At 41.1% G+C, this 26,834-nt stretch overlaps 1 protein-coding gene across 1 annotated transcript in view; it reads right to left on the reverse strand.

The window, feature by feature from the left end:
- DAP (death associated protein) overlaps positions 1–16,553 on the reverse strand; it is a 49,955-nt gene extending 33,402 nt beyond the window's left edge. The window contains exons 1-2 of the mRNA XM_061369697.1: positions 16,394–16,553; positions 9,739–9,835 (exon numbers count right to left, since the gene is read on the reverse strand). Coding sequence (XP_061225681.1) covers positions 9,739–9,835; positions 16,394–16,448 — 152 coding nt within the window. The 5' untranslated portion in view covers positions 16,449–16,553. The remainder of the gene's footprint in view (positions 1–9,738; positions 9,836–16,393) is intronic.
- Positions 16,554–26,834: the final 10,281 nt, after the last annotated feature.

The raw sequence follows: 26,834 nt of genomic DNA on the forward strand, positions 1-26,834 counted from the left end.
GACACTACAACTTAAGCTGTTCTAGCAAAAAACAGCCTTCCTCTTCCAATACCTGGGGCTCTGCATTTATTATTTCTCTTTTTCTTTTTATTTTCAAATCAAGAAGAGTGCTTTAGAGTATGCTTCGGGAAGCAAAGTACAAAAAAAAACCCCAGCATCTGTCTTTAATAGAGCACCCAGTATTTGTCATTTTCCCAGGGTGAAATTTATAATTTGGGAAGACACGGAACCTAGTCATACCCTTGGCACATTGTCAACTGCAAGCTTAATGCTACCTGCCACCCCAGGCAGAATCCCAAGGCAAGCTACAGGAACTCAGTCTGAATGCGTGACTCAAGACTTGGGGAAGGCAGAGTGCTCCTGCTGCAAAAGACACCCGTGAAACCAAACACACCAGGACTCTCAGACTGTCTCATTCAGTAGTGCAGTATGGGGTGCTAGACGAAGCATGCCATGGATCTCTCCATAATTAAGAGCTAGCTGAGTATTTAATTATGGATATAACAACCTGGGGAGAAAAAAAAAAAAAGAAAAAAGTTGTATTTCAAGATCATTAGGGAGCCATTTTGGTTATACCCTGCAGCAACAAAGCCAGCTCGTCTTTGAACACAGTAAGAGCCTCAGGCTCACCATGTTATATATATTTTAAGGAATGAATCCCAGAGAAACTGAAACTCATCAGAACTAAAATTTGCACGAATGTTACCAAAATATTTTTATTAATTGCCCTTTAACAAATGCCTGTGACCAAGATGCAATCACTGAAATGTTACAATAAAATCAAAAGGCAGCAAGCCTACCGCAGCAAACGCTTTCGCATCAAGTAATGTGCTGCAATGAACAGCTCCATCAACTGCTACAGCAGACTAAATAAAACTAGGATGCTAATATAACAAACGTTTTCAGTGTTGTCTTTAATTATCATCCATATATCTCCCGAATCTAGTACCAGTGTCCTGGGAGCAGCTGAATGAAATTCCCTCCTGTTTGGTCTAGTGACAGTTAACAAATGATAATTCTAAGTTTATTCTAATATTAATGCTTCAAAGTTCAGAGCCTGATGTAGCTAAGGCAGAAAATACTTAGGGAGAGGAAGGTGCTACTTGAGAAACTAGATCCCCCTCAGCACACATGGTGTCAATCTCACACACCTCCTACTCATTTTCAGCTCATGGTGACTTTACTTCAAACATAGGTTTTTGACTCTAAATAAACAAGTAGCATCTGGTCCTCTGGCAGCTTTTTCTAGCAGAAATTCATACCTTTAGCTTTAGAAATGCTCTCGGTGTTGCTTAACAAGTAATAGAGGTTTGGTCTTAGGTGGTATAATGAAAAGGATTTGACTGTATTTTGGGGTTTGGAAACTTTTTTACTTTATAATGACAGTTGGGGCTGTTCAGCCTGGAGAAGAGAAGGCTGCATGAAGACCTCATAGCAGCCTTCCAGTATCTGAAGGGGGCCTACAAGGATGCCAGAGAAGGACCCTTCATCAGGGACTGCAGCGACAGGACAAGGGGTATGGGTTCAAACTTAAACAGAGGAAGTTCAGGTTAGTTGCTCTTTACAGTGAGGGTGGTGAGGCACTGGAACAGGCTGCCCAAGGAAGTTGTGAATATTCCATCCCTGGCAGTGTTCAAGACCAGGCTGGACAGAGCCTTGGGTGACACAGTTTAGTGTGAGGTGTCCCTGCCCTTGGCAGGAGAATTGGAACTAGACGATCTTCAGGTCCTTTCCAACTTTAACCATTCTGCGATTCTATGCCCATATAATACCTGTTTCAACACTGTGCCTTCAAACTGGCATGGTGATCTCCATCCCAAGCATTCCAATACTTCAGAAAGATTCCAAGAGAAAAGCACAAAGCAAAATGCCACTACTCAAGATACTAGCTTAAGATACTTTATCCTTCCATAAAGATATTGAAAACCACTCACAAGATACTACTTCCCATCCATTTTCCTCTCACATATGACTAAGCTTTTCTCACTTTCCTCATCACACAGAATACAAATTATAGACTTTTATTCTTTTAAATTTTTTTTTTTTTTTTTTTTTTTTTTTTTTTACACTGGCTTGGCTGACAATTCAACTCAGCTTTCCAACTAATTTCCTAAGACAGCATATGTTTCTTTGGGACTAAACTCAGCTCTCACTGAGCTGCATGGTGGATCTCCTATCCATTTTGAGGGAGGGAAATATCAGATCTTTTTTAGTTCTTTCACACATGCACACAGTACTTCAGGAATATGAAAAGAGCTATCCATATCATGTCATAACTAGCACTTACACTGATGGATTTATCAACTTACTGCATCAAGAAATACTGGAAGCATGAAACAGTCTCTCAGAAGACTCACATCTTTCTGTACAAAAATGCTTCATTCATAATCTTGTCTATATTTTTCTCCACTCCCTACACTCACAGATATTTTCACCTCTTAAATGGAGATATTCACAGCCTCTTTTTTTGCCTTACAGTAGTTCTACATATAAAAATCAGTATTACATATTCTATTCCCTATACTTATAGTTAAATCTATAAACGTATATGCATTTGATATAGTTCAACACAGGTCACAGCAATTACTTTGCTACTTCTCCAGTAGCAGATCTGTACAAGGTATTATCCTGAACACTCAAAGGAAAATTGCTAATATCAGGTTTAGATTTTATAATTAAACAAATTATGCATATATAAACTTCAGTAGACTTGAGCATCTGTTAATCATAAAAATTCTATGCAAAAGATTAAGACAAAAGATGAATGAGGTGGGAAAATGCATTGAAGGCAATGTCACTTACGCAAAGAAGAACATGACACTATTAACAAGCTATTCCCTTAACTGTGAAGTGAATTTCAGTCCAGAATAATAAAGATGAGAAGAAGAAAGGAGAAAAAAGAAAAATGTCACACCAAATCTTGTTGGAAAATAAAGATGTTATGGAGAAGGTAGGAAGCTATTTTCCTCATTGAGCTATGTTATGTATTCTGCTTAATAATATTAGAAAACTATAGCTGAGGTGTTTTTTTTTTTTTTACAGCTCTTTTGCCAGCAGAAATTCCTTTTAGCCTTTGGAATATTTAAGCAAGTAAAGAAAAAGTCACACCAAACTCTAGAATGCAGTGGGGTGATGCCCAACATTTGCTGCAGTCTGCACCTTTCCCAGAAACTGCTGCAAGCACAGTGTTCACAGCTGGATTGCTTTTTCCCCTGACATTTCATCCTCTAAGGCCAACTGCCTCTAAAGCTCTGCCTCTGAGTAATGAGAATTTGAATGACAAAGACATGAATAAAACCCCTCAAGAGTCATATCCATTATACCCATATATTTAATCAAGTTTCAGGTTTTAGATAGTCAATCATAAAATGGCAACATACAGTCTATGAATAAAATCTTTGTGTAAAGCCACATCAGCTCACAGAAATAACAGAATCGGGCACCAAAAAGAGGGGAAAAAAAGGTGGTTAGAAAAGTGGTGGAGGAAATGTAAAATCTGTCAAAGAGGAGAATCTTGATGCTGATGACAGATGCTTGTATACAGCAGCAGCTCACTCCTTCAGATCTTCCTCCACTGACACAATAGGCCAAGGGACCTTTTAAGCCAACATGTAAGAGGCCCTGCTCCCAGGAAGGGAGACTCAGTCAGTATTATACCCACTGAAGTTGCACATTTCCCCTCAAAAAACTCAAGCACAAGATGTAGCAACCTATGTGTCCCAACCTATCACTATCTTTTAACCTTAAATATTCATCGTGCTGAGCCAATGCCACCTTGCTTTTTCAATAATTTGGTTTTACAGATGCATGAACAGAGTAAAGAGGTCTTTTTTCAACTTTATGTTGGAGAACTACATGGGAGAAACACTCACTCTTGAGTATTTATGGAAATACAATGCTACCTGTTCACAACAGTTTGGTGTCCATTTTTAACAAACTCTGACGTATCTCGCTTTCTTTTTCCCCTTCTTAGAACTCTCAAGATTTCCAACTGACAAGCACCCGTTGACTCTACAACAGACAACATTAGAACTAACCTGACTGAAACACCTTCATCCATCACGGAAACGATCTCCTACAGGACTTGTGTGCAAGCAAGCTGAACACCAGACATTATTTCCCAAGTCTTAGCTATGCTGAAGGGCAGCTATTCCCAAGTGAAAGAGTCAGGACTTCGACTCTACAGTTTCTACCCCAGCTAAACAACCAGAACAACAGGGTAAAATCAAAGAGTAGAAAGAGCTTCAAGCACTTTCATATTTAGGGTGCAAACAAACATACAAGCTTGCTCTAATGGCTTAGCTCTATAATCTACTTCCTATTTTTTAAATTGTCAGAAGTTTGGACAACATTAGGGTCATTAACAAGGCAAATATTAAATATACTTCAGTGACAGCAGAACCTTCAGTGGCAAATGAAAAATGGAAATAACAACGCCTGTTGTTATTTCTTCTTAGTCACAACAGAACTAAGTGAGGGAAAGGAAAAACAAATATACTTTGAGTTAAATGCTATACCTGCAGCCTAAATTTTTGAGACTTTCATCACACTTCTAAAGGAAAAAAGGCAGGTGCAGCTGAACTAACATATTCAAACTTAACAAGTAACACAGAGATACCTGAAGGATAACACAGGCCTTCAACAACTCCTCTATCACCATGCAATTGAGTAGGTACCAAGACTGGCTCTTTGACATATGGGGACCCATATGCTTCATTAGCATGATTTTGGTTTTGAGTCATCGAATTTTAAATTATCCTCCTTTTTTTGTTTGTTTTGTTTTGTTTTTTTTCTTTTTACCCAATGAATATGTCTGAGGACAAAATCCACACCCTTAACTGAATTAAAATCCAGGCTACATAATTTATTCTTTCTAGAGCTAATGGAAAGGCAGACATTATGCTGGATTCACAATCCCCAGGTAAGTTTAAGTTTTAAAACACATAATTTACATATGTATACTGAGAAACCACTCTACTGCATTCATATTCAGGAATTAAATCACTGTAATTACCCACTTTGTTTTAGAAATATAACAAAGGAGAGGAAAAGAGTTTTTAGACATGAAAGCCTCTGCAGTTTACCCTGTTTGTTAAAAGGCAAAATTAATCGTATCTTTCCCTTAAATATTTTCCTTAAAATCCAGATGCTGATACATAATTACACTTTCTTCTTCTAGAGGTCCCAGAGAGACAATTAATAAAGCTTTTGTGCAAAACTGAACAAGCCGCTCTCACTTCAAATTATGGGCCTTTCAGGAGTATTTATTATGGCTAGAGTCAGATGCTGGCACCAGGAGTGCAAATGCTATTACAAATCGCAGTTAAACATGCATTAATGAGCTTCTAATAAGCCCAGGACTATGGATAGCCTACCTATTCAAAATATTTTATATAACAACATACAGCCCTGGAAAACTACGGTTTCTATTCATAACCCTTCCTCTACATTTCACCTTCATCTATCATCAGAAAAAAAAAAAAGGCACTTCCAGCAGCAATCAGTGTGACTGTCAATCAACCAAAACTGCAGCCATATCCAATACCCAAATCAACTCAAGTGTTAAGCAATTACAGAAACATTAAGAAAATCAGTAACAGACCAGAAGCTCATCCAGCTTGTACACTATCTCCAGCTAGGTTGGAGATACCAAAATCTCTCTTGCCTTGAAGAACATGTGGGCTAAGAACCCCACCTCACAGCCAAGTTTGCCCCTGACATCTTGACCACAGTGCTGCCACTGGCTTGGGATGCCACACAAATTTTTTTAGTTCAACTAAACCAAATGATGTAACCCTCCCTTCTTTCATTGAGTCTTCTCCATATAATCGTTTTCAGCCATTCCTCCTTAAGTAAAACTATATTTACACCAGACTTACAGAAGTATTTCCAATACCACTTAAGGCCATGCACTGCCTCGCAGGAAAAGTTTACATTTGTATAACATCATCTTACCCCATATTGTTTTAAGGGATCACAAATCACTATTTTGACAACTCAGCCTACCATTTCATGAAAACATATGCTGTCACAACAATTTTATTTTAGGAAACAGAACTTTGCAGAGTAAATTACAGTAACGAGATTGCAGGTTGCTAAACAACTAAGAAATGTCAAAGATGATATACCTGGTGAATGTTAAAAGTCACCTTTATCACAGCAATTAGCTACTGTAGAGGTGTTTACCTGTATCAGCTTTGTTTACATTAAGACTAGAAACACTGACCCAGTATCTTTTTCTGCAAGCATGATGTAAAAACAAAGTCAACTGTCTCCAAAGCCACAAATACTTCCATGAACGTTAGCCGAAAGCCTTCTTGCTGAGCAGCTGCTCAGATTTGTGCCATCATGGGGAGGACACATGCCCTCAGAGCTCCCAGGGAACTCTGGGAAAGCTCAAAATCTTCTGCTTCGATTTACTCTCAATTCCACTAATCTGTGCTCATCTAAGCCTGAAATGAGATTAAAATAATCACGTAACCATCCTAGCCTCCCTCTTCACACACAAATTACTCTTCTGTTTTGTTATTTTGTCTCACGTCACTGTCAGCTGCCTGTATCACCCAACACCAGTTGCCTGAAGGGCTGCTTACTTCTTCTGACTTTGAATGCAATACGGAGTAGAGATTGCAACATACCAATGATGCTAACTTAAAATGGCAAAGACTAAAAACACCAGACTAGAAAGTTAAACACACAGATGTCTCTGAACCTCCTTACCAAAGGGACATAAAATACCAACTAGCAAAGACCAAAAGGTACATATATATTGGTAAGAGAGGAAGCAGAATAGAATGCTAGTGGTTTCTTCTCCCCCTCCTAATAAACCTGTTCCCACCTCCTGTAAATCCTGCTTCCACAGGCATCAGACATCCAAGTGTTTCAGAAGGGCACTGTGAATCAGCAGGAGCAGAGAGAGAAACTCCAGGGGACTGCACCTTCCTGCACAAAAGCAGCTGACATGCTGCAAACGTAATTTAATTTTGAAAATCAACAACTTCAAGTACTATGGCCTGTGGAGTTTGCCCATTCTGTCTAAGGCCAAATAACTTCTTGCTCACATCTATAGCTTGTACAGCCACCGGAGCTGTACAAGCATTCCCACAGGAGCCTACAACAGGCACATCAAACCTTCTACCTCACAGAAACAAAGGTTTCCCAGTCCTACCAGGAAAACAACTTGTCTCAGACTTGTAAACCAACTCATAGTTTTGTTTTATAATTCACGCTGGTTCCCATCTAACTATGCTCCTTTTGTCAATTCTGACGCTGTCTCAAAAGGATTAAATCAAGGAAATAAGGAGTTCATACCAATGCTTTTTGCATTAATATACAAAGAACAACTGAATGAATACACAAGTGCCTAATACAGACTAATAACGTATCCTCTACAAGAAAACTAAGGTGAAGAGCGCGCTCCAAGTGCATATTTTGGAAATAAACTGATCAGGTGGCTGAAGGAGTGTATTTTATGGGGTGCAACAGCCACCTACTCCCTAGTTAATACAGTAGCTGTCGAGGTCATTAAACTTCCTCCTCTGCCTTTAAACCATAAAATATACTGTGTGTATTTGTTAGCATCTTAGCATCAGGAGTGCACTCCTCCCGATCCTTCAACTGGAGAGGCTTTGCTTTGCGGATTAGTCTCAGGGCAGCTGACCTGGACTACCTGAAGATAACACTGAACTGGAACAGACAGTCCAACGAAACCTCACACATGCCAGCTAGGACTGGACATTCAGTCCAGAGGACCAGACTAAATAATCTCCAAAACACACAGTGTGAACATGAAGTACCCAGCACTGCCTGTTTTCCCCTGCCAATCTGCTTCTATTGTGACACAGCACCTGCTAAAGCAGACACAGCCACAAATATCAAGGTTAACAATTAACTTTTCCCTATGCTATTTCAGTGAGAGGCGTGGGGGAATTAAAATCATGTTTGAAGAATTCTTTATAAAGCAGATAGCTATACTGTAGCAGAGGTGTAGATCTGTGAACAGGCGTACAAAGTCCTCTCACTAATCCTAATGAGATTCCCTCACCATGAGGTTGAGGAAATGTAAGAATAAACAGGTATATAACACTGCACTGGGACTGGCTGAGATGAAGTTAATTTTCCCCACAGCCACCCTCACAGTGCTGTCCTTTGTATCGCTAGTTAGAAAGGTGTGGGTAACACATCAGGTGTTTTGGCTACTGCTGAGCAGGTACTTAAACAGCATCAAGGCTGTCTCCCCAGGATTTCCCCCTCATCAGTAAGCTGGCAGTAGGCAAGATCTTGGGAGTGGATATAGCCAGGATGGCTGACCCAAACTGACCAAAGGGATATTCCATTGCATATGACATCTGATCAGCAACAAAACCAAAGAGAAAAGAGGAGGAGGTCTTCTGAACCAACCACTACACATACTGCACATCACCTACTGATGGGAAGTAAGAGTACATGTCTTCTGTTTTCTGTTGCTTCCATGCATAGCCTTTGTTTTTTCTTTATTAAACTGCCTTTAATTTGACCTACAAGTTTTTTCCACCCTATTTTCTCCCCACCCTGTCCTGCTAAGGAGGGGAATGACAGAGCAGCTTGGAGAAGACCTGGTATCCAGCCAAAGCCAACTCAACACAAAGACACCTCAAATAAAAGAATGTATCCCTAAGCACATTTTAAATTAACCACAAGATACAATTCCTTCCTTTGGACAAAACTCATTGCAGTACAAACTCTGTTCTGTGCCACTGAACAGAAATACAAGATGACCAACTCGGTTAAGGAAAAATGGCATAAAGTTCGTCTTCCTGCCTTTCATTTGGCTATATTGATTAAAATTATTTTTCCCTTCTCATGAAGGTGTTTCCTTTCAAGTTTCGAGTTAGTAAATAGACATGGTTGTTCTTATTTATACAGGCATCTTCACAATGCTTACTTATTACCATTGTTTTACATGCAAAATAAACATCATGTAAGTCAGGCCACTTCTCAAAGCACAAGAATGTCTGTTTGTTTTTTTTTTTACCTTGAGCAAATAGCAAGGACAAACCCATGCAGTAAACTAATACACAAAGATCTTGGGTAAATATAGTCTTGGTTACAAGAAAAAGCAGCACAAAACCAGGTGTCTTTGTATGAACAGAAATACAGCAACAGTGCATTGAACCTCCCTGCTTTCAACTGTACACAGCAATTACCAGATAGATCTAGTTAAAAATAGATCTAGGTAACTGCTGTCTGTCTTGTATGCTCCATTACTGAAGCTGCTACATCCCTACTTAAAATAAAAGCAGACACTAATACCATTGATTTTTTTTACTTGTCTTTTAAAAGCACCACATTGTCAAAGGCCTCACAGAGAAAAGAAGTATGGGCCAAAGGGTACATGGAATCATCTACCCCACAGCAAGTTCACCTTCATACACAGATTGACAGCCTAATGCTTGTTTCCAAATATGCCTACTCTCTGTATTTCTGCAGTCTGAAACAATACGGATAGATTTTAGGAAAGTTGATGTTTTTCTTTAACTGTACTTTTTTTCCTAACCTTCACTTACCTGGCAAGATCATTTAAAGGAGGCTCAGCAAGGTAAAAATTCCCAAATTCCCCAATTATCTTGAAAGAGCATGTAACTTCCTACTGCTTTAAATCGATTTTATGATACAAAACCAACCAGTTTGACCAAAGAGAGACAAGGTTCAAGATCACAGAAATTCACTGTAGCACATGCACCAAATCAAAGTGGTCACCTGCTGGTTTCCCAGTCTTGGTCATCCTTATCTCTTTCTTCTTTGGCATCAGAATTGTGTGGGTGTTTCTGCACAATACGCATCCCACCAGCCTTCACTGGAACAAAAATTAAAGAGACACAATGAAACTCAGTCAGATCAGCATAAGTGAAAAATGTTTTAAGGATAAGCCTCCCTTCTCCCCTAAATTTTTGCCAAGTAGGTTAATAGTAATCACAGTTAGAAAAAGTGGCCTGAAGCGTTTAAATGTGGCAAGCCTGAGGAACAGCTAGTTCAAGACCACATCTGCCATTCTTTATCACATCATGCCATCCATCTCTGCTCATCCTGAGAAGCTGCAGCTCATTTTACCACCTGCTTCAAAAACTGTTTTAGAAAACTCAGCTTTCCTCCCACCCTTAATAACTTGCAGCAGTCAGAAGAACAAACCAAGGTGATGGTTTGCGTAACACTATGCAGAAGTCCATGAACATCAATGTTAAATACTTTCATAAAACAAGAAGGGCTGAAGAACCTTATTCTGTCTTTTCAAGTTAAAAACAACAGCTATAATAATACTGTTTATACAAAGAAGTACTTCACAAGCAGTATAATAAAAAGCAAAATTTAGGATAACTGTTAACCATTTAGAACAGAGTTTTTTGTTTTGCAAAACATAAGCATTTACCACATTTCAAATCCTTGTCATGATTCAGTTTTAGAAATGACACGAAACTGAAAGAATCCCTTTGAAACAAAAAATAAGTAGTGAAAACAAATCCACTTGTGTTCATGATTTATCCCCTCCAAACTGAAATATAAACCAGGAACCTAACCAGACCTAAAACTGCAGAGCAACAGGCCATCTGCTCTTGATCTGCCCTCTGTTTTAATATTGTATTTGTATGGGTTGGTTTGTTGGGATTGTTTGGGTTTTTTTTCTTCAGTCATTGCTATACACACTCACAGGACAGCCCAGGGTAAGACGATGCAACTTGTTACCTAATTCAGTGGGTTACACAGCCATCAGTAACAGTATCAGAAAACCACTATTGTGGTCAGGAGTCAGTAAAACCACCTACAAACACATTGGTGTACGTTACACATTGCTGTGACACAGTAAGTCTGTGGACAGCCTCAGCAGAGATGCAGCAGGCAGAACAAGCAGGATGCCAGAGCAGTGGCCGGAAGGAGCCAAAGTGCTTGCCAGCATGGCAAGGGGCAGCTGTACTTCTGACAGCTCTCCTGTGTCCAGTCTCAGAACAATTAAAGCACCTCACAGCAGTGCAGTGCTAATCCCTGAAATCTAAAACCAGGTTTAGCTCCCAACTCTTACACAGGACAGCACTGATAAAGACACTCCTGTGCATTAATTTTACAGCCTGGGTGAAGTCAAGCAGCAAAGAGAAAGCAACCTGCCTCAGGACAGAGTGTGACAGGCCTTTGGCCCTGGGGTATTTTAGATGGATTCTAAACTCTATGTGGTATTTAAAAGATAAACTTCTGATTCAATAAAGGACATTAACTAAAGACACATAATCAACAGACAAAACCAAAGTACCTTTTTAAACCTACCAAAACCTGTGGCCCCTTATAAAGAATTAAAAAAGAACCAAACACAAACAAAACAAAAAAAAATTAAAAAAAAAAAAAAAATCAAAACATTCACCACTGTGTCCTCTCTCCAGCATAAAACTTACAAGATTTAAGTTGGTGAGAAATGTTTCACATGAGACAAGGAAAACCAGAAAGGTTAGGCAACAAAGAAATGTGATTTTAAAAATTAAACAAAAGTGAAATTCCTATTAACTTTTCTTGATGCAAAGTCCTTAGAAATTTATTTGCAAATGCAAACACTCCTAGTTCTGTCAAGTACTGCCTTCTTCTAACATCTCAGGTAATCAAAGTGATTGGTATGTTTTGTTTACATTGCTTTATAAATTTAACATTGCACAATCGGTTCTTACTAGTTCCCTTTCAAATTACTTTTTGCAGAAGATGCTGTCTCCACAGCAACATCTGCCTGGCTACAACAGCACTTCTGGTATATACATGCACACCTGAACATTCTTCACTGTCTAACAGACAACAGTAGCCACAAATTCAGTGCTAATTTAGGTGGTCTAAAATCTCCCCTCAAATTGTATACTATCAGGCCACCAGCCACTTGTTTGCACTTTATCTGTCACTGGCAAAGATACGCAGCTAACACATTCACGTCTGTCTGTATGTAGAATTAACAGGTATTAAAAGGCAAATAAACAGACAATTAAAAGGCACAGCAGTGACTGACCAAGGCAATAGCTTAATAATTTTAATAATCTGATTTCCTGCACTAATATCAACAGGCATAATACAGACAGCTAAAAGTATGTTGTTGAACAATTGAATAATCTAGTAGTCCAGGGTTACTGTGCAGATCTGGGAGACCAGAAGAAGAAACCAGCAAACAACTGCAGTAATATTTCTGAGACCAAAAGTGAAGTAATTAGATGAGCACCCTGTACATAGAGGTGATGCACATCTCTGCCACCCCTGACACAGCATGCTCATACCCGATCTATTTCCAAGAGGTTTAGCTTAAGATAAATACCTTTGCAACATAATTCACATTCCTTTTCAAAAGGTCTCAACCAGACTACACTACCTCAGGGTTAGGCAGAGAGAAGAAATAATTATTACATCCACCAAAAAGAAAGACTCACTCCGTTTGCAAGATTCTCTTGGAATTTACGAGGATTCATCTACTTCTTACTCACCTAGCATTCACCACATAATTTGACAGATGCTTAGCACCGTGATTTTGTCACTTAGAAGTCATCCTTGAAAGAGCAAGAGCTCTGCTTTACTCATAGTAAATCCAGCATAGTGCAGAGAGGATTTAAATAACTGATAAAGCCTTCCAGAACACTGCCAGATACCAGTGCACAGAAGAGGAGGGTGCCAGCGACACCGTGTTGGAATTAGGAAGAAAGCAGTTCCCAGCTGACAAAGGAGCTCAAACTGCATATGCTTGCTCAGGAGAGGTCAGGTGGGATCTGTGCTAAGGCAGGAGGGGACCAGGAATGGCTGTTGTGGTGATGGCCAAGAGGCCGCCAGCCTCTAAAGCATGAAATAGAGGGGATTACCTGCCAGCACACTCCAAGAAGAGTGCCACACAGGTCTGTTTGTCCCGCTGCTGGGTAACAGCCAAGTTTTGGATATTAATTATTATCTGTCATGTTTTCCCCCTGAGAGGCAGACAGGACTGTCTTGTTTGTCCTGTGAATGCCAGCATGTGCTCCTTTTAAGGGTATGACTACTCCTTTTGGAAAAGCATTAAACTCTGTAAATCAATTACCACTCAAGACAATCTGGAATCAGGAAACATTCTCAGTCTATTTATCATCCCTCCTTTCCCCCCACCTCACTTCCACAATTCTTTCAAACTGCTCCCAGTTTCTGGGACTGAATTCTGATGAAATAAACTCCAAGGAGCTCAAGCAAGCATCAAGTACCTAGAGAAGTGCCACAGTTCACTCATCCAGGTTGTAGACCTGAGGCAATCCTCTCTGGAGAAACCTTCCAGCTCAACCCACATCACCCACTGGTCACAGCAACAAGATGGGGTCTTTCAGAAATTCAGAGTATAATCAAGAGCTATAGCGGCTTCCCCTTTTCCTTTAGTATTAAATATTAATACCAAATTTATTTCATATGTACAGTATAATAACAGATTCCATTACATCAATAAGATGTATGAAGAATGGAAGTAAGAGCTATTACATACCTTCATTTCACAGAAATCTTGGCTCAGAGTTGTATTTTTTTTAATGCAGGAAAAAGCACATAACTATTTTCAAAAACCAATTGCAAAGCTTCATAAATAAACTATTAACACAATCAGCTTGCTTTATTCCTCCACAATATCTACTAGAAGAAATGAACAGCTAAAAGCATAATTATGCAGACTGCTTTAGAGGGACCTGCAAGCTGCACAAACCTACTCAGCAATCTATTACAGATGCACTGATCTCACTGACAGATGGATACTTAAAGCTTAAGTTGGGGCTCTCTTAAGTTTCAGAATGGAGTTCAAAGTTGCTTCGTGCACCCTACTGCCAGCCTGAGGTCTCGAGGTTTCTCTCCATTTCATTATCCTTTGTCTTTTCAAGTGCTGTTCTTGTCTTTCCTGCCCCTCGTCCCCCCAAGAAGATCAGTGCAGAGAGGAAGCTAACAGACTGCACACAGTTGAGTGAGGGCTAACAGTGCATATGAAAAACAATGCATTTGACAATTCTGCTGTAATTTGATGACTTGAATCCTTCCTAACTTTTATGTGTCTAATTCATACTCTGTGGAGTAAGACACATCCATAATTACTGGTAGGGTTCTTTATACAACTGTATGCAGCAAAACCAGAGCTTTTAAGGCCATTAGTCAGAAAATGAACCCCTATTCCCATCTTTGCCTTGCTAGGAACTTGCCTTATTATTTAGGAACACAATTCCACCTGTATTTATGTAGTGAGCTTTTATGTAAGAATGTTTGAATTTCATTTTATTAAAATTTGTTTGCAAACTGCCTTACTGCATTACGCTATTGCTCAGGAATCTAAACTGGCTTGAGATGGAGGAGTAACACCTAGCTTCAGCCCCTACAGTAAATATAAACTGAAGTTAGTCAGCACATTTATTGTGGATATTCCCAATGTTAGAAGACCGCAAGGCCAACTTCCTCTGCTAACCGGCTCAGAACCATCTTCTTCCAGAAACAATTTGAAGATAATGTAAAGCATTAGGTTTTTTCCTGGCCTCAAAGATAGACTTGGGTAGTACCTTATTCCAAAGGTGAACTGGTTACATACTCACAAAAAACCCTTCAGGGATGCTAATGATCTTGAACAGCACATGGCTGCAAAAGTTCTTCAGTTCATATGTGGATGCATGTTTTACAGAGAAAAAAAAAAGAATTCTGAAATACTCTGAAAGCAAGGGAAATCTGTGCTGCAGTTGTGCTTTTGCATTGTACATTGTTGGTTTCGCCTGTGATCTATGGGGGCTCACTTCAGCTCTAAAAGAAACCCACCTTTTTAAAAGGACAGGTTTTGAAGCAAAACTCTCAAACATGCAGCGTAAAATCAGAAAATACAGTTACAATGCATCTAAATGAAAATATCTGCCACTTATCCTTCATTCCCCTCCCACTGAAGGTGTGTCAGGAAGCCACAGCTATACCAACCCAAGGTCTTAACCACCCTTTCCTGCTGAAGCCCACTTCAAGGCAAGCCAGCTCGAGGAGCTATAGCAGCAAAAGCTGTTCATGCAGAGGGAGTTGCTTTGGTCTGGCTCCCTGAGCCAGCTCACCAGGAAGTCAGGTAAGAGCTACTGTCACAACAAGGGAGGCTGCAGAAGTAGGATCACCCTACTGAGCCAGGACATCAGCTTAACTGTAGTCCTGAACTGTATCTGCCTCTTAAAGTAAAGCCATCATTGCTCACTTCTATTACCTATTTAAAAGAATTTCAAGTCTTCATAATAAAACCACATAATTTGATTAGGGTTCAAAAACTGTTTTCAAATTTAGCTTTAAATCTCATCAATTTATTTGAATATATAACTAACTATCCCATGGTTTAGAATCAAGAACTGCACCAGGAAACACTAAGGACTCATGAAAAGTTGCTGGTGTAGTGACCAAAGTTCCCTTTTTTAAGAAAACTAATAAAGAGAAGCTAACAGTACATGGAGGTACAAGACACCCTGGCAATGCAAGTACCTGAACCCCGTCTGTGTAGTAGAGAGGAACTATTGTGTACAGTCAGCGGCAGAGCAGCACCCCACCAAAGGAGAACCCCAGCTTTCTTCACAGACCACCTGCTGCTCGGCGTACCCATAAGCTCACAGCAGTGGGTAGGAAGTACTGGACCTCCTTCGCTGGGCAGCTTGCTGACCGCTTTATGCGTTTCCTACCCTGCCAGCCTCCAGAATTAAAGCCGGGAGTGTGCACTGGCTCCAGCGCCGGCCCCATAATGCTCACAGGGAAAAGGGATGCACGGAATACTACTGATCTGCACTGTGCCTGCTCTGCGTGCTCTGTGCTGCCAACAGCCACGCAGGCTGCGACGTCGCTATACTGCTCCTCTCCCCTTCCCGCCGGCATCAGCCGCAGGCGGTGGTTTCGTAGGCCTCTCGGGGCCAGGATGCCCTCACGGAGGAGGATCCATGAAGACAAGGCTATTCGTCTCCCGGGTCATAAGCCGGAGAGGCCGAACAGCACAAACCGAGTGGGCGTTTGCCTGCAACATGAGGGCTCCCCTGGGAAAGGCAGGGCAGGCACCCTGGCCCCCACTCCCGGCTGCTGGAGGGCCAGGGAAGCTGGGGGAGGGCGGGCGAGCGACAGGCAACCACCGCCGGTACCCGCGCACCCGTCCCGGTGCCAGACGCCGACAGCCGGATCCTGCGAGAGGAGTAGGATGGGGAAACCGCCTGGGGCTCACACCCCCAGCAGCAGCAGCTGCGCGGAGGGGGCGCCCTCACTCACCCTCCTCCGCCCCGGGATTTGGCGGGGAAGCGGCGCCCGACCGGACTCTCCCGGAGGTGCTCGGCCCCCCTGTCCCGCGGCTGCCCAGACCCCCCCGTCCCGTCCCCAGGGATGGGAAGAGAAAGAGCGGAGAGACGGGACCCGGCGGCCGTACCAGCAGGAGGGTGTCCGGCCCGCGTCTCTGCTTTCTCTCTGGGAGGCGAAGACATTTTTACTGCGGCAGCGGCCCCGCTACCCGCGCCCAACCTTCCCCGCGATGCGCGGCTGGGCCCCGTTCCCGCCTTGTCAACGTGGCCGCCGGGCGCCGCCGCCAGGACGCGCCCATCGGGGGGCGGTGTCCGGGCGCGCCCGCGCTGCGCTGCCACCGCGGCCAGCGCGGGGGAGCAGGGCAACGGGGGGAGGTGACCGTGCCCGCCCCGCCACGCCCCGCCAGGGGAGGACAGTGCCGCTGGGACCGGGGGTGGGGCCGGGCCGGGCCGAGCCGAGGCGGGGCTCTGGTGGGTGTTACGGGCGGTTCCCGTTGCGGCGGAGCGGGTGTTTGCTTTGCCGTTCGCTGTATCTCTGTTTCCGTTTCTCTTGTGTGTTTCCCTAGCGGTCTGAGTTTTAAGTTGCTCATGATCCTTTTTGCCACAGCTAAGAGTGAAGCTAAGAGTTGCGAAACGGCTCCCCTGCTGAATCCTGCCTTTTCTTCCCCACCCTCCCTACCTTTTGTAACTGCTTCCTGCAGCAGACTGCCTTTTGAAGTCCAGTTTGGATAGTGTATGTGGTTTCATAGAATGATAGGATCAACTAGGTTGGAAAAGACATTTAAAATTATCAAGTTTAACCTTTACACCAGGACTGCCAAGACCACCACTAAACCATGTCACTTAAGGGCATAATCTATGTGGTTTTTGAACACTTCCAGGGACGGTGATTCCATCATTTCCCTGGGCAGCCTGTTCCAATGCCTGATCACCCTTTTGGTGAAGAAATTTATCCCAATATCTAGTCTAAACCTCCCCTGGCACAGCTTGAGTCTCTCAACCTCTTACCCTATCACTTGTTACTTGGGAAAGAGACCAGCCACCTCCTCACTCCAGCCTCCTTTCAGGTAATTGTAGAGAGCAGTAAGTTCCCCCCGATCCTTCTCTTCTCCAAACTAAACACCCCCATTTCCCTCAGACGTTCCTCATAAAACCTGTGCTCCATGTCCTTCACCAGCTTTGTTGCCCTTCTCTGGACCCACTTCAGCACCTCAGTGTCTCTCTTGTAGTGAGTAGCCCAGACATGAAGGCAGGATTCAGTGTGCAGCCTCACCAGTGATGAGTACAGGAGGATGATCCCTGCCCTGGCCCTGCTGGCTGTGCTATTTCTGATACAGGCCAGGATGCTGTTGGCCTTCTTGGCTGCCTGGGCACAAGCTGGCTCATGTTCAGCTCTGTCAGTCAGCATTCCCAGGTCCTTTTCTGCTGAGCAGCTTTCCAGCCACTCTTTCCCAAGCCTGGAGCATTGCTTGGGGTTATTGTGACCTAAGTGCAGGACCTGGCACTTTGCCTTGTTGTCCCCACGTATGTAATACGGAAATTAGTGTCGTAACACTTCTGTTATTTGCTAGTACTCTTTGTTACAATCATATTACCATTGTAAAAATGTAAGTGATGGGCAAATATACAGGCTTCTGTTGGTAACAGTCTGAAGTACAATCACATCATAGTATACTTAACAGCCTGCATGAACAAACATTACAAAAAGTGCTGTAACTAAGTCGTTGCATTTTCTGCTGGGTAATTGCAAATTCTTACACATACGACACTTTAGAGTCTCAGTTTGTATTTTCAGTTTTGTCACCTTCTGTGTATCTTAACACAAATTACTCCAATTCCCTTTCCAGTCTGTCAAAATCTATTCAGATTATAGAATAGAGCAGAATTCTCTCCTAAATGGAGATTTTAATGTTTGTTGACTATCCTCTGGATTAGAATTACAAGATTCTATTTTCAGTTATTCTTTATTTTAAGAGGCATGTTTGGTTTGGATGTCCCTGTGCTGGTTACTGGAGTCGGAATGAATTTTTGCTGTTGCACATTTACTCTAAACCTGCTGTTATAGAACTGACATAAAAAAAACCTGTGCCTTCTGACGTTAAAACCCCCACAAGTTAATATGTTTTCCTTTAAGAATCAGTTATAATTTCATATTTCAGTGCAATGATTTGGTATGTGGAGGTGTACTGGGAGGAAGAAATACATCAAAGATGTGGTTTGGCTGGTCTTGGAAAAGCTGGAAACATTTCTTAATGTTACAAGACTTTGCATGTGTCTATTGACACAAGCATTTGTATGAAGGCTTGCTGTGGCTTCACAGCCAAAATACAACAGCTGTCCTGAGTATGTCTCAGAAACGTGGAGCTAAAATTGGGTATTCTCTACGAATGCAGCTTTGCATCAGGCTTGGCAGCTGGGATCCCAAGGCAAACCATTCTGGTGCAGAAGGAAGAAGGACTGGAAGAGGAGAAGAGAGATGGAGATAGGAAGAAACAAGGCACAGGAGGACTTGGCCTGCGTGGAGAGAGAGATAAAAGGACAAAAACTTGAGTAAGGGAGCAGTGGAGAAGTGACGTGAGAACTGAAGAAGCAGAGTGAGTGACACAGTGGGAGATACAAAAAATATTTCCTCAAGCAATGAAGTGGAAGCCAGGACTAGTTGGGTGAGATGAGGATGAGAAGCCCTGGGGGAGGGAGAAAAGACTGAAGGTAGGTCAGGCAGGAGCCAGCACACAGACGATCAGGCTTGCAGGAGGGAGAGGGAAAGATCTTCGCTGCTTCCTAGAGCAGGTTCTCAGACCTCACTGTACTTGTCAATACATATAATTACTCATTTTCTCAAGCAACAGGGGCCTGTGCATATGGTAAGTTTCTGTGCTTGCAGAACAGTTACATAGGTGTCAGTATTATACCATTGGACAGAATTTAGTTTTCAGTTATTTATTCCATTATTGTTTTCTAAATGTTGCAAGAAAAGCAAAAAGGAGACATCCCACATTCAAAAAAGAATTAGTAATAGCAATTTATAAAATCAGGCACCTAAATGAGGACATCCTGTAAAGGTTGTGAGATTCCACTTTTGTGAAACAGAGTGATTGTTTCTTTGGCAGATCTAAGGGAACATGCATTTCTCTGGCTAGCTGTGGTGCCGTAATATTAGTAGCAATGTCTTTCTCCATTATGCCCAACGTACAGCAAATACAGAGGCATAATGACAGGCATTATAATGCCAGGAGTCGGCAGTCCCATTGTTTGTACCAGCATGCACAAATGGAAGCAGCTGTGGGAAACTACAATGGAAAACAGGCAGAGTTTTTACACAAAGTTAGCTGTGGAGTCACTTCCTTTGCCAAATCAACCACGCCTCATGCTGACACCCTTTCCCACAGACTGTAGCAAAGGCAAGTCTCCACTGGAAAGCTTGTGAATGACAGCATCGTGAGACAGGGCACTGAAATGCAACAGTAATGAAAGAGTAAATAAACCACATTGGTTTTATCTCACTTTTTTAGGTGTTTTGAGGACTGGTGGATGTTCTAGAATAAGAGCATTTTTGTGAAGGATTCCACAACTCTTCAGTTAATAGGCAAGAGCTCATAATAGGCATCCGGAGTATCCGTGACATTATCCAGCACAACTAAGAATGAATACTCTTCAGCTACTACTAATTTTAATAGAAATAGCAAACAGAAAGAAGCTATGTCTTTTGTTGCAATGGTGCAAAGGAAAATCCAGCTCCTGCATTAAAAAAAAAAAAAAAGAAAAGAAAAAAACCCAAACCAACCAAAAAAAGCCCTTCACAGATCCTAAAGACTAAGTTAAAAGAAAACATGTGAAGAGATTAGATAGGAAGGTGTGCAAAAGCATACATATAAAAACTATTTTCAGTGACAGTTGGCCCTCCACAGCACTTTTGACAGTAATACTAGGTTCTTACAGGCCAAAGTATGTTCAGTTAATAGTCTATTTTAAAAGCAAGCAGTCTGTTGAACTATGATTAGGACACCGTTTATGTCTATTTTGAAAATACTCCCTAGTACTTAACAGATGGCTGCAATTTTGCTTCTTTCACTCAGGGCCTCCAGCAAAGGCTTATATTCTTTCTGAAAATACAGAAACACATAGAAAAACGTTTTCTGGGCTCAAGTCATGGGGAAATTATAGTACAACCAAGGGTCATGCAGAACCTAAAAGGCAGCAAAGTGTTCCACCACTCAACTTCTGCTGTAATTTCCAGCACACATATGCACATGCTGTAAATCCTGGGAAGCATGAGAAACTGCTCTGTATTTAGCCATAGGGTAGGCAAAACTTTCTCAGTGAATAGGTTTTTGCCAAATCTATAGATAAAAATCAAGACAATGGAAACTACCAGCTGATTTTGATAATGCGTCCAAAATAGTTTTGCCTCAAAACAGCTAGTTGTTTTGAAGGTTGAGCTATTTTGCTTCAACAGCATGTTTTAAGATTTATTTTTTTTAAGATTAAAAACCACCAAGAAACTAAATTATTTTTCTCTTCCTCACATTCTTCCCAACCAGTTAGTAAAAATATCGGTTCTCCATGTAGTTCTAATCCTTTGTGACATTTTTAGGGTAGCATAATAGCTCCAAGAAATGATAAACAAACTAAAAGGTTTTTTTTTTTAATTTGATCTTTCACTTTGACTTTTTGGGTTTGCAGATTTTTATTTGTATATGTCAGTACCCACTACTTAAAACAATACAGTCAGAAGATAGGGAAGTTCCCTGCTTTTCTACTTCCATGTAAATATGTAAAGGAGGCCAAATAATGGTTGTTTCAATTCTGTCCACTGCTATTCCAGGTTAAGAAAAGGATACTGTTTTTAAGACTGTGGTTTGCTTGGAAATCTTCAGAGATTGTGTGGACCACCATCCAAAACCACCAATTTGTGTAAGAAAACAAGCAAAGAAATCTTGGGCAAGGAGTAACGTCTTGTTTTCCAGTCTTCCCTTACCACATGTTTTTGCATTGACTTATTAAAGTCACTTGGATTGCTGGTGTTTGCTGGTTTCTCTGTACCTTGATGATTGTATTGATTCCATGTTGTTACTCAAACTGCACTGTTACTCTTACAACGAACACAAATTTGTTTGCTCACTGGGTATACTAATTCAGTTTTCCAGGAAGACCCATATAATTCGGTTGTTTTTCTTTAGAATTAGAATAAGCTCCCATTGGGGAAAACCTATAAATCCAGTAAGTGTTAAAAGTTACTGAATTTAATCATAATGCAATTGCAAAACTCAAACACTCTTTTATCTTAATGTTTCAGTAAATTTCCTTGGAAATGTTTCTGGTAAAAAGTATACAACAGGTCTGTCTCATCAGAAAGGTGGAATAAAGAAATGTAGCAACCTTACACTGCCACTCCTACATTATATTGTCATATAGTTCAGACTTCTGAGCTGTCATCAAACGTTAAATCAGCACAAAAAGCAGTTTCTCAGTATGACGGATTACTGTTGAGATGTGAATCAAATTCAGGAGGTTTGTAGCATGTTCAAAAGCTGCTCTGTATGCTTTTTTCACAAAAGCTTTCTGGTTTTCTGTTAATCGTTATCTTAGATGCAATTACTACTTTTTACATTTGCTTCACCCCACTGTTGTTTACAATATTATTTTAGCTGTTAAATTTTAGACATAGTGCATGCTAGAGTGACATAATTCACAGTAGGTTTCTTTTCTCTCAAGAACAGTTGCAGGTTGTTATTTGCCATGCAGCTGAAGTAGAAATTTATATTGACTTCACAGGAGAATTATGCCTTAAAGGAAAACCCAAATGGAAACCACTGTCACAATATGGCCTCACATTAAGATAAAATTTAGTGCTTTTCATTAAAATCTTTATAAATGTCTCACAGTATATACTGAAAGAAAAATAAAGCAGGTAAAGCAAATAAACCCCTGTGAGTTTCCAGAGACCTTGCTCTACAAAATATCACCGTTTGTTCTTCCTTTCCTCCTCTTCAGTGCAATTCAGTTCTGCCTTAGGACACTACTCACAGTGGTAATACTACAGAAGTATTCTGATATGAAAGATTAATAGAGCAATTTATAGGTTCAGAGGAAGGAAGGGAGGAAGGCTGGAGGACAGAGGGAAGAAGAAAGAGGGGGAAAAAAGGAGAAGGAGGGAAGAAAGGAGGACAGAGAGACGGAGGGAAGATGACGTTTAGTTCAACAGGCAAAGTAAAAGCAGAAGCCATCCTTTGGAGCTTTCTCATTCAAAGATCTCAACAGTTTTTTTTATTATCCCCTGTGTTAAAATTGGTAAATGGAAGCACAGAGACGTAAAAATAAGTTGACAAAGCCAAACTAGCAGCAAAATTGAAAACAGAAGCCAGGCCCCTCTGTTTTCTCATTAGTCTGGGACTTATTTAAGAGACTGTATTTTGTTATAGGTAACAGGCATATATTGCTGCTGCCCAGTTAGAGAGGGTCTTCTTCTTCTAGCTCTGCAGATGAGAAGGCTGCCCTCCACATGGGTGTGAGCATGCACTGACTCTCAGGGTTTGTGAGTCACATCACAGCATCAGTGTCTGTTGGAATGGGACCGTGATTGCTCCTGGAAGCTACTGGTATGGCTCCCAAATGAGGCTCAAGAAAATTAGGTATTGTACAAATCTTTGCATCACTTTTCTGTTCCTCTGCTTCTCATCACATTCTGTCTTTGAGGTTGCAACTGATTTGGGCCTGTAGAAGTTGTGCTATTTGAATAAAGAATTTATGTTGGTCAAAAACTGAAAAAAAGGTCAAGTTAACTTAGATTCTTAGTGTTTCCAAACACATTGGATTTAATGTTTGGTTTTCGGTTTGTATTGTCTTGTTTTGTTTTCCTGCATTTCATTTCAAAAAACTGTTAACATCAGAATATGGTGGATTTTGGTGGCTGTGATGGGAACATAGAACCTTGCTGACAGCAAGCCTTATAGTAAGCACTCATAGAATTGATGGTGGCTTTGTTTCAATATTTAATATTTAGGGTCAGATACCACATCTATGGTACATACCAACTTTATTGATTTCCATATCCTCAGGCTTTCTTTTATTTTTAGAAATTGTCCCTGGCTTCAGAGGAGGTTTTGCATGTATCCAAGTACGGGCAGTTGGCACTAGCGTCTAGGAAATAACCTTTTAAGACTGTAGGGTTGACTCTTACAGGTGCTAACAGCTGCCATTAACATAAGCTCATCATAGGTAGGCTCATTTCAGTCCTGGCATGGTGACTTTCTTGGAGCTCAGGCGAAAGTAGTCACTCTTAAGACACAGTTTGGTGCTCGGCATCCCACAGTAACGGTACCTGACATAGGCTTCACCTGACCCCAATTTATCCATCTAAAAGATAGCCAGACCTATTCTAAAACCCACTTTTTCTCCTGGAAGAGCCTTACTGCCTTAGTTTCAGACCTTTGGCAGATGACCTAAGATTTCTGTTAAATTTGCAGCAAATGTATCTATTGCAAAGTTCAGGTCTTTACCCTCTATGCATTATTTATTCAAGTTCCATCCAGAGAATGCTAAGAAATAGACAATAAGAAATTACATATTATGGTGTAAATATAGTTGAAATGTATCTATCTTTGTCTAGAGTAATGTAGTATTTTTTTTAATCTTTGAACTGATCTTAACACATAGCTCAGCTGTAAATCTACCCAATAATCTTCCTTTAGAGGTACTATGTTACAGAGAGAACTAACTGCTAAACAGCAAAAATCCCTTTTCAGCTGAATTCTAGATGCCAGATTTGCAACTATAATTCTTTTTTATTCTTATTAGGAGTATGAGTATGTCAACATTCTTATCGATGTTTTCTGCTTAATGCTTTGTTATAAACTGAACAAAATTAAATATAAGTTGACTGTTATTTCATCACAGCTCAAGGGTATAAGGCTAACACATTCTTCTGTTATCTCTCCAGTCCTCTCTCTTCTTACATGAAAAGAATGCAAAATATCAGGATTCTTTAGGTTGGGAAGTCTTATGACTTCTCCTTAGGAAACTGCAGCATTTGAACAATGGCGGAAGGTTTGCTTTTCAGTTGTGTTCCAGAATTATGTTCTTTTTAATAAATATGTTTTCAAAATACTTGCTGTCTGAGAGCTAAAGGTTATAAGACATTTTTAAAATATGCATATCTTTTATTTCTCTTTGAACAAAGATTCACTTTGTTTACCAGCTTTCATTTTTTTCTGCTTTTCCAGACTACATAATTTATTTTAGTTGCTAGTATTACAATTTTTAATACTTTTCACAGAAGTCTAGTTTTATGTTCAACAATTAGCCTGTGTTAAGCATCTATCAAAATATCATTAGAAGATTTATCATGCTTGTACTGGGTCTAGTTGGAATGGAGGTAATTCTTTGTCATAGCAGGCCTTATGGTGTTTGTGTTTTGGATTTGTGATCAAAACATTGATAAAACCCCAGCACTTTGGCTATTGCTGAGCAGTGCTTGCGCATCATCAAGGCTTTCTCTTTTTCCAGATCTGTGCCCTGCAGTGAGGGGAGAAGGGGAGGGAGTGACCAACTGCGTGGGTGCTTGGCTGTTGGCCCAAGTTGACCCATCACAATGCTGTACTGTGGGAAGCTGAGTACCAACTTCATTCTTGTCTTAAGAGTGGCTGCTTGTGCCTAAGCTCCAAGACAGTCACCCTGTCAGGTACTGAAAGGTGCTGACCTATGATGAGCTTGTGTAATGGCAGCTGTTTAGCACCTGTAACAGTCCTAAATGGCACCACAGACTCCTTACAAGTTTGTTATGGTGAACCGTGTTTGCTCATTAACAGGTAAACCTCGTTTGTCTATAAGCCATCAAATTTTGCAGTGGTGAGTGCACCATGCCTCTGTGCAATCACTGCCACTATGCATACAAGATCTAAATGTCCCCCAGCATCATCTGCGATTGTTTGAATGGTCCTTCTTGGCCCACTTCTAATTTCTCTCCGTTCCTCCTGTGACAGCATGGGTTGGTCCTATGTGGGTGTCTAGCTTGTTTACACTCTCAAGGCAGCTTCTGCTCAGAAACCCTCTGTCCTTCCATGTGGCCATAGGGACTTCATACCTTCCTGCTACCACAGTCTGCTACCACATTGTTTTTTACTACTCTTCTTTCTTCCCTCCCTTTTCAGCAAAGTCCTGAGGACACTAACCTACCAGAGGCTTTCCTCTTCCCATTTCACTCTCTGTCTACTGCATTTTGATGAATTGCCAGAGGCTGTGCTGGTCACCGACCAACCTCTTGACATCGCTTTCTTGAAGAAATACTCTCCCTGGATCCCAAATCCCAGCAAATTGAAGTCATGGTGGTGAACTGGTAATAGCTGAAATACCAATTTGGTGTTACAATTTGCAAACCATGTTACAAGGCCGTGGGTAAGAATGACGGATACTGCTAGGTCAAGGAAAATGTGTATCAAATTACTAATCAAGGGTCACCACCATCATTTATGGACACTCTGCGAGGGCAAGAGGGAGGCTGAATGGATCATTCTGAATTCATCACATCCTTTTGTCAATATCTGTCCTAGAGGAATGAAGGCACCCATAATCCCCTTTGCAGCCACCTCATTTATTTTTTTTATGGGCTATTCTTTCCAGCCCCTTACTGATTTTACCTTCTTGGGTGTTACAGTGCTCTTGGTTCTCCCTCAAGGACAAGTCTGCTAGAAATATTTTCTCTTATGGTCATCCTGAAACAGAGTCTCAAGTTCATACAGATTAACAGAGAAAGTTCTGGCTACCCAAACTGCTTTATGCTCCTGCCCAAGGTTTAGTGCTCCTTCTTTGCCCTTTTCATCTATGCCTTATCATCCTACTTGCCCTTTTCCATAACACAAACTTAATCTTAGTTTCTGAACCTGCATCAGGCAGGGCAGTATGAAAGTGTATAAGCTGCCTAAAAGGCAGTGCTCTACACTGAAACTGAACTGCACTTCTGCTGTCTTTATCAAGAGCCACAAGTCATACTTCACTCCTGTCCGCTGTCCATCAGTTAATTTTTGTTAATTCAACCACAGTTAATTCAACCACAGGTTAAAACCTCATCCTTCAAAAGGCTCTACACAGCCTGCCTCTGCTTCTGTAAGGCTTTTTACTATCTCTGGCTTCTTTCTCTGATCTATTGCTATCTTTTTCCAGTGCCACAATGAAAATAGCTCCATATGGTCCTGTTCCAAATGGCTTTCCAGAAGATTAGACAGTGCTCCATATTGCTACCATCTCTGAACACCTGATAGAAATCCTTCTACCAACAGATTGCTCAGGAAGAAATGCCCTGTTTCTTTGCTCTGCTCAGTCCCATCAGTTGGTTAAATACTTGTTTTGCCCACCTTCTGTTCACATAATTAGTTTGCCCTTTGAAGACAATCCTGAAATAAAGTTCTGCTGCATCAAACATATATGAAAACAGTTTAGCTGCTTTTTCGTCTCATGGGCCTTTCTCATATCGTATGATTCACAGGTCTGTAGGGAACAAAATCAAAAATCCCAAACAAAATAATTTCTCACAGTCCTCAAGTGCTTCCACTCCATCTGTTGGGGTGGGTTTTG

Source organism: Neopsephotus bourkii, unplaced genomic scaffold (genome assembly GCF_033783945.1).
Source record: "Neopsephotus bourkii isolate Nb327-2 ecotype Australia unplaced genomic scaffold, CSIRO-AGI_Nbou_v1 NB_1508, whole genome shotgun sequence".
In the NCBI taxonomy this organism is placed as follows: Eukaryota; Metazoa; Chordata; class Aves; order Psittaciformes; family Psittacidae; genus Neopsephotus; species Neopsephotus bourkii.